Source organism: Anguilla anguilla, chromosome 14 (genome assembly GCF_013347855.1).
Source record: "Anguilla anguilla isolate fAngAng1 chromosome 14, fAngAng1.pri, whole genome shotgun sequence".
NCBI lineage: Eukaryota > Metazoa > Chordata > Actinopteri > Anguilliformes > Anguillidae > Anguilla > Anguilla anguilla.
In genome coordinates, this window is record NC_049214.1 from 9320135 (window position 1) to 9329275 (window position 9141).

The 9141-nt window shown below is 42.0% G+C and overlaps 1 protein-coding gene across 1 annotated transcript in view; it reads left to right on the top strand.

The window, feature by feature from the left end:
- The window catches only part of mfsd14ba (major facilitator superfamily domain containing 14Ba), a 14900-nt gene extending 6691 nt beyond the window's left edge, over nt 1–8209 (top strand). Inside the window, exons 7-12 of the mRNA XM_035391855.1 lie at nt 474–587; nt 1801–1872; nt 2169–2281; nt 3628–3725; nt 4831–4988; nt 5290–8209. Coding sequence (XP_035247746.1) covers nt 474–587; nt 1801–1872; nt 2169–2281; nt 3628–3725; nt 4831–4988; nt 5290–5526 — 792 coding nt within the window. The 3' untranslated portion in view covers nt 5527–8209. The remainder of the gene's footprint in view (nt 1–473; nt 588–1800; nt 1873–2168; nt 2282–3627; nt 3726–4830; nt 4989–5289) is intronic.
- The last annotated feature ends 932 nt before the right edge of the window (nt 8210–9141 follow it).

Sequence of the window (9141 nt, forward strand, 5' to 3'; positions counted from 1 at the left end):
GTTTGTTTATTAGCCACTTCTGTCACGCCACTGCAGAGTCCCAATCAAACCTGGCTAACGGCATAGTCCAGGCTTTCTGGCTCAGCCTGCATTAAAGGCTAGTGGCCTTACCCACTGAGCCGTTGAAGCCTTTGCCTTGACAACTTCAGCTGAACCTTCACAGGGCATCTTCACACATGTGGTCAGACACATACACTGCACAGAGCAAATTCTCATATCACAGAGATTGATATATTTTTAAAGCTCAAGCTAAATATTGGTTCTGGGTGGAATTCTGGGCTATGTTCCCAACAGTTAATAAGAATGAAAACCTGCTTCACAGGCTGCCAGATACAGGGATATGCTAGGAAAGCCAACAGACATTTCTATTAAGGTAGCATTTTTGTGCAATATTGTAGGAGCTGTCAATGGAGATTCGGTTGTTAATTCTCTACAGTAAGAATATGCCTGAATTGTACTCTCTGCCCCATTAGTCCTTGAGGAAAGTGGGGAAGGACAGCACGGTGCTTCTCATCTGTATCACAGTGTTCCTCTCCTATTTGCCGGAGGCTGGCCAATACTCAAGCTTTTTCCTCTATCTACGACAGGTAATCTTTCTTTATCAGTGATCTCGGAAGTCTCATTTCTCCCATTCATTACAGTTTTGATGTTTGGGACTAGTCCATCACCCTCCATGTTAAAGATGTAGCACTGTTCTTTCCGTGATAGAAATGCTGCAATGCTGTATGTGTGGTTCCTACTTTCCTAGTATGCTGTAAAGTTTAGCATGTAAGTGCAACCGTTCACCTGCAACAATGTAAACTTGGTTTTATATTTAATGTTATCTGGTCTATGTTCAGTTTAAGCGAAGGTTCCGAAGTTTAATTTATAGAATGTGAAAATTCGTCAGCTCAGCAATTTACAAAACTGATATTGTCCAGCACTGAAATTGTCAAATGCACAGTTAAAAAAATGGTATGTCTAACGTGATGAACCAGGGGAAATTATTTGTGAGCATGTTGCTACGCTGCTCTGGCTTCTGCTCCTGTACAGTAGTCCCAAGCGCTCTGTCATCCTTCATTAATGTTATTGATCTTGAGGCAGGGACCAAACACTTCCAGCACTGCAGAGCTTCCAATAATTGACCAGTATGATAAAACGGGTGCAACTGAACTATGTACTGTTGCTTGTATCATGCTATTTTCTGATTTGGGTAGATGGTACAGTCTGTAAACATGTGGCTACATGGAAGCTCCATGCGCATCCAAAGACTTCTCTGGGTTATCTGTCCCTCCAGGGAAGAATGATCAATTGAGCCCTTTGTTGGATTCAAACTGAAGTTAACTTGTCCTTTGCAACTTCAGTTTTAAATGTTTTTATTGCATTAGCTGATACCTTCATACATAGTGTTCAACCAGTTTTAGTTTATAAACCCACATCTGTTTCAGCAGCCCTACATCTGGTTCAGTCAAATTAGGCACAATCCAGCCAAAAGCTATCTCAGCCAAGTGATGTCCGTGTTCAGTAGTCAATCTAATACATAACACAGTCGTAATGTCTGTGCATTGCTTCAGAAGTGTGTTGAATAACATCACAGTGTGCGGAATTGTTAAGAGCAGATTTGTTTGCGTGGCAGCCAGCTGGTGTGGGTGTTTGAAAGTACCTTTACAGTGTGCTGTTCTGAAGCGCTCTGTGTGCTTTGTGCCTTCAGCTCCTCGGTCGTCCTGCTCACAGGCCGCCACTCAGCCCGGCTGCTTAGATACGAGGCGTGGCAGAATCCACCCAGTGCAAGTAATGCGCTCTGATGTCTTTCTGTTTCAGGTCATTAACTTCTCATCCACGGCAATCGCTGCATATATAGCAGTGGTGGGGATCCTTTCTATTCTAGCACAGGTATTTATCCGTATTAACACACTGCCCTTGTTGTCGTCCTCTTCACTTTGTAATCAGAGCAGCTCAGGCCTTTGCAGTTCACTGCAATTTTCTGTTGCTTGTATTCATCGGTTTTGTAAGACTTTGCTGATTTTTGCTGCTGTCCTTGCTTTAGTCTAATGTGGGGCTCTGACGATGCACCTGTTGGTCAGATGGAAAGCGAAAGGTGACCGGAGACCGTGCGCTTTGCTTGGCACGGGCAGCTTTTCCGGCTTTGCGTGAGATGGCACTGAGGCTGCTCTTTCCTCTCCTGGCAGACGGTGTTCCTCAGCGTTTTAATGAGGTCGATCGGGAATAAGAACACAGTGCTGCTCGGGCTCGGCTTTCAGATGCTCCAGCTGGCCTGGTATGGCTTTGGATCAGAACCATGGTAAGCGCTCACCTTGGAGTCTCCTCTCCACGGCACGTCTGCAGCCCAGGGCCTGAGCAGCTGAGTCAGCAGTGAAAACCCAAAATCGGGCACCCAGAATGCATTGCGGAAGGTTATTGGCTTGTTAGAAGACAGTGGAATGGTTCTTAATGCTTGTGTGGTATTGTCAAAGAGGAATTTGTACCTGAATGTAATGATATGCAGCTGCATATTTATGCGTTAACATATTTGCACTATAGATAATGCCTCAAGGTGATTCATTAGTTTTCTTTTAATTTTTCTTCCCTTTTTAGGGGGGGGGGGCAGTCTTGGAACCTTAGTTCACATGTCTTTTGTGACACCTCAAAATGCAGAGGTCTTAAGTTCAGTTGTTTTGGGAGGGAATGGAAAGGAGTCACATGACATATGTGCAAATGGAAGCTGGGGGCAGCACAAGGATGATTAAAAAAACCCTCATTAGAGAACTGCTCTTACAGTCAGGGACAAAAAAAGCATGTTTTCTCTTATTTTCTCATTTAATCACATTATTAGTTCGAGAAAATATGAATATTCTGTTAGGAGCTAGTAGATTTGCCATTTTATCACTCCAATTGGATTAATTAATCTTTTTTTGATTAATAGAAAAAAAAAACTTAATGGAAAATAGGATTGTGCTATATTACAGAGTCATTTATTCTCTTCTGTTGTTCATTAAGGTTTGAGGGGAGGTGGGGGATTTCATTAAGCCGAAATACACATAGGAAAGATTGAGAGTCCTTGTGTGCCTGGCAGCACAATGCTGTTCTGGCTGCTGTAGCAGGGAGGGGCTACTTAGACAGCACTGACAGGCTCTGCGAATGTAAAGGTCACAGTTGTTTGTCAAAATGCCAGTGGCTATCTCCGGTGTGGTCTTTGCACTTATGTCTCCAAGTCAGGCTTTCAGCATACATCCGATGCTTCGAAACCCATCTGTAAATTATGAACTGAATACCAAAATGGAGGGACTATGATCTCGACTGTAAAAACCATGATTACAGTATATGAATATCTCATGAATAACTGTTGTAGTCCCCCGCTGTAAAGCACGTCTTATGTCTACTTAAATCTGCCATTTATTTTAGTGCGCAATGTTGTGATATTCAGTGTGGGTACGCACACCGGCTAGCGTACCCGTTTTCACCTTCTGCTGAACCTGTTCGTGGACTTTGCGTCACATGTAAACATTGAAAATGAGGGCCTGGCCCTCAATTGTACCTCCGAGAATTTAAATAAAGGTTCTGACTGACATGCGTACAGCAGCCTATGAGCAGGTCTAAATAGCCTAAGCAGCGGAGGGCAGGGGTAATGGGCGTGGCTGTGTCTTTCAGGATGATGTGGGCGGCGGGCGCGGTGGCAGCCATGTCCAGCATCACCTTCCCGGCGGTGAGCGCCCTGGTGTCCCGCAGCGCGGAGCCCGACCAGCAGGGTAAGACTCCGCCCCTCCCGGGGAACAGCCGACGCCACAGGCCCCAGTTAGCCTTAATCCCGGATTCCCCCGTGCAAGGTTAAGTGGAAAAGCCTGGGGTGTTTGGAGCCCAGTGCGGTCACTTAGAAAGAAGCTTATGTCTCCGTCACTTCTGCCGCCCAGGTAGCTTGTTTTCCTCCGAGACAAAGTTTTGTTCGCGTTTTTTGCTGGGCAGAGGCTGTCTTGACCTGCTGTCATTTCTCTTCCCAAGAAAGAAATGAGTCTCTTTCTGCTGTGAAAAATGAAACTCGGTTGTTCAAGATAATATCATGAGCGATTGTGTACTGCTGGTCCCAGCTGTACAAGTCAGAATCCTTCATTACTGACTTTATATTGTAGGCATTTCTACAAGTTATGCAATAGTTTTATCCAGCGGAGCTAATGTAAAGATAATGCTCTGCTATACCTGTCAAAGCTGTTACTTTCTGTTCATCTTGTTGTCATCATGATGATGATTGTTTTTAAACTGATATTCCATTGATGCCACAGAATATTTAATAAAGCAGATCAAATATAGTACCCTGCTTAAGCTACTGTAGTGCTCCTCCTGGGGCTGAAATCTCGGGCTGTAACCTTATTTATCTGTGAGGTCACTGTGCCAGTGGAGTGGTAATCTGAGCTAATGCACTCACTTAAATACAGTGATCGTCCCAGTCGACCTTCGGTCAGCAGGAGTGTTTTGCTTACTGAGGTCACAACACCTGTGTGACTCATATTAGGCAGACATTTTGTATTTGCTGCATGAACCACAGCCTTTATTATGTGGACCTACATTAAGGGTTATCGTGTACAGAAACCTCGGAGAGTTAGTGTATGGCGATACATTTTTCACACTGTTATCACAGGAGGTCTGCTTGTGTTGATAAAGGTGTACTTTATCCTGCCCTTTCTTTCAAGAATAATAGAATGGACCTCATCTTTGATGGTATTGCCATCTTGTGGCTACCATTAAAAGCGGAACCCGAATTTCAGCCCAGCGCTTTGTTCCTCATTTTGAAATATGTGCAGCAGTTCAGCATCATTCTTTTTCAGTTTTTCTTTTTCCTGCGTTTCGTCCCCCATCCAGGAGTCGTTCAGGGAATGGTAACGGGAATACGGGGTTTGTGCAACGGACTGGGCCCAGCTCTGTACGGGTTCATCTTCTTCCTCTTCAACGTGGAGCTGAAGGCCATCGACCCCGTCCAGGGGGATAAGACGGCCCCTTTGCTCGACCCAAATGAGGAGGTATGCTGAAAGCTCCGCTTTAGAAAAGGTCCTTGAATGTACACTTCCAAAAATCTAACAAACCCTGTGGTAATGTAGAAGCTGGGTAGTTTGAGCCTTTCACTCTGCCCAGTGTTTACACGAGAGTAGATCTAAATGCATCTAATGAGAAAGGAAATCTGGTGAACAATAGCAGGCCATATTAAGGATGTGGTCACGGCAGGTTTATGGAACTCCGTATACCATCCATTACTGGTTTTTAACAGAAGTGATGTGAGTGATGTGCCACAGCCGTAAGGTCTCTCCCTCCCTCCCCCTGCAGAAGCCGGTAATCCCGGGCCCGCCCTTCCTGTTCGGCGCCTGCGCCGTGCTCCTCGCGTTTCTCGTGGCCTTATTCATCCCGGAACACCGCGGCGCGCCGCTGAAGACGTGCCACGCCCGCAAGCACAGCGTCAGCGTGGGCGGTGGCGGCGGCAGCGGCGGTGGGGGCCAGAGCAGCACCCCCCTCCCGGGCAGCGACGAGGACATCGAGCCCCTGCTGCAGGACAGTACCCTGTGAACGAGGGGGGCGGAGACTCCCGGCCCCGCCCCCACAACAGAGATGAGACGGCATGAGAATTCCCCCAGGGTCTTCAAGTCTTCCCGTCTCCACGGAGAATGAGCAAGTCCTTGCTGGGAACAAGTGTGTGTGAAAGCTGTATTTTACTTCATTTTCACAGCCTGGGTGGAAATGCTTTAATTGCATTATTATCAGTGTGGACTATTATTGGTATTCTTTTCCCTGTATGGACCAGAGGCAGGGGACCCAGTTGTTGCGAGTTTTGGGTTTAGTTTGTTTTCAATAGCATTGTGCAAGTTAATGTGAATCAGTTAACATCTACTGTGTAACAATCAAGCTGTGTATATGGAAAGGAGAAGGTTCTAAATAAGATGTTTGAGATTTCAATTTTTTTATTGTCTTTGAACCTCTGATGTTTAACCCTGTTTATCTAATGAAACTTTTAGAGGTAGATTGTATTATAAGTAGGCTGAAAATTAATGGCTTTTAACTTTTTTCAGGAGTTAAATTGATGTCCTCCTTTAATGGTTTGTATTAATAAGCCTAACAAGGCATTTCCGGTGAGCAGATATCTTACATATTTTTAGTTATTTTAAAGGTATAATGGAAGTATTGCTTACCTTCGAGGGCGATACACCTTAAAACATAACTACAAGTTACTAGTGGCATGTAGTTCCATCATTATTGGTGTTGTCATACATCACAGAAAGTCATTCATTTCCTGGTTTGTGTGCTTTTACCTATGGTTACCCGGAGGCGAGTAGCATTTAAGAGTTTGAGCTGAAGGTATAGATGTTTACTAAATGTTGAATTCTATGCATTATTCTATATTTTCAACACAATCTTTGGTACTCGTGTGTCCCACAGCAATTACTGTGTTATTATTTTTTCTGTTCTATATTATTTTATAATATATCATAGGAAATATAAATTATCAAAAAATGTATGTATATATATATATATATATATATATATATATATGTGTGTATATAATATATATGTACATGGCTCAGTATATGTTTGTGTATATTGTGTGATGTGCTTCTTATATTTATTTTTTTAAATTTTATTTGAGATTTATTTAAATTACTTTTAATGGTTAGTATTTTTAAGGTGGAAGTGGCTCCATTTAAATGGTGCCCTCACTTTTTACTGTTTTGTAGCGATCCAGTCGTACCGAGTATGTTACCAGCTACCTCAGCTTTGAATGCTTTTGTTTTCAGTTCTGCGTTTTGCTTTGTACTTTCCACCGACAAGAAATACTACAGATTGGTTTCCCACAAGATGTCATACAGTATATAGTCATATATAAGAGATTGCTTCCAGGAATCAGCCAACCCCAGGAAGTAAGAGGCACATGTAAACACAAGCAAACAAGCAGAAGTATCACTGTCTCCTCGTTTCAGTTGGACTTTTAAAAATAATTTTGATTGTTGGTAACAATCTTTTTAGTTTATTAAACATGGTTTTTATTGCAGCTAGCTTTCATTGCAGGCTGCTCCCCTGCACCTTTATGTGCAGATATAATGTGCTTGACCCAGATTGCTTACCAAAATGGATGGGCCGGAATGTCAGAAGTGATGCGTTCATGCTGTGTATCCCGTAGCCACGGGATGGCAAAAAAAAGCTTGACCGTTGGGAGCTGTATGGCATTTGAATCCCCTCCCTTTTCGGTAAATACTTGAGTTTCCATTTGTGGTACATGTCAGATGTTGTGGTATTTTTGCATCCCAAAAAAGCGTGTCCAGTTCTAAAGCGTAGCGTGCCAGTGTCACAGGGCTACCAGTATGTCCAGGTGTACTGTTCTGCTTTTTAAATAACTCTACCTGTTAGGAATATTGAATACTGGCCTTGAGGCATTGTAAAGTTCGGTGCTTGTGTTTCAAATTCTGTACTTTACCCTGTTGTTCAGCAAGCCATTTCCATGTTCACCAAGGGCACTGTTTGCCTGTAGATATTAGCACATCGTATTACTGCAGTGAGCATAGAATCTGCTGTGTATTATTACATTCTTGTGGCTTAGAGTTTATGCAAAGATTATGCATTCACCAAAATTGATGTCAAGGATGATGATATAAAGCTGGTTCCAGGTAAGAGTTGATATTTTTATGATAACATTGTATCTAACCTGTAAAAATAGGTAGAAAAAAGCTTTTTCTTTCCACTGACTGTATTGGATTGTAATGTACTGTATATCTTTTAAGAAGTATTGCAAACTTAATTTGTTACTCGTTTCCAGAAAGCTATATTTTTGGAACAAAAAATCCTGCCTGTGTAAGATGAAGTCTTGAAACTTTTAATGAAACACTACATATTTGAAGACTGCTAATGCTTTGCTCAGCTTCATCTTCAGATATAAAATCAGTGTGAGAAATTTGTTCTGAGGACCTGTGAGCATCGGGTCTTGCATTTGATCGTTTATTCTGCATTTGCAGGATACTTGATGCATTTGCTTCCTATATACACTGCATCTTTTTGAATTTCAATTCAAATGTGCCTAAAGTGTAAACATTTTAAATGCAAAAAAATTATTTTGAATTGTACATTGAGCAGTTGTGATAATTTTTTTAAATATACATATATAGCACTGCAGATGATGTGTACATGACCTTAATATTTGTAATTATGATGGTTACTCATAAATAGCTGCAATAACAATAAATATATGTAATAGAATTCAAAATGATGTTTTGTTCCTGTGTCCACTGGGTGGCAGTATGACATTGCTCTGAAAACTTCCAGACTGTTTTAAATACATGACTTCATTGCCTATTTATTGTCACAGACACAACAGGAAAGCTTAGATTCTTACTTTTTCTTTGACAAATAACATGTCTGAAAACTTTCTCTAATCATGTAGCAGGAAAGTGTAGAGGAGAGAAATGTAGAGGGACAATGTCCTGAAAAGGGTCATTTCATAATCCTTTTTGTCACTCTAGGTGGTGGTGCATGACAGTAAACACACATTGTACCCTCTACAATTTGTATAGCTTTCCCAATGATAGTTTTTATATGAATAAAATAGGCATGAATACGACTAAAAAGAATAGAATAATAGTAATATCTGTTATGCCTTCTCAACCTGTACGGTTATCTGATTGTCTTCTTGAAACACTGAAACAATAAATTTGTTGGAGATTACTGAATATTTTTAGGTATACAGGGAAGGTTTACTGCAAAAGGCTTGGAGTATATTTCACTCAGTATCCCCCTTGACCGCTTGAGGCTATTCTTTGAAATCACTTCACGCTTCAAGTGGCATTTAATTGTGCTGAATTGTCGCCAAGCCACAACTGATCTTCAGTGCTCCAGAGTGCGTTCCAAAATTAACTGACTCTACAGGCCCATGGTAAAATTCATAACAAACCATATGTCACTGGCCTGGTGTAATTTTAGATAAGTTGTTATAAATGATTTGCAACTGCATCTGATCAGGCGTTTCCTCTCACTTATGATTTGTGCTTATGATTCTCATGACTGGGAATCGCAAGTCTGCTTCGCATTTGTGATGTGATCTGTGAAGACGGATGTGATGTCTGACACTTGGTTAATGACAAGCTTGACTTGGAAATGGCACATTCAATTTTCTCCTATGATGCCAAGATTGCAAACCGG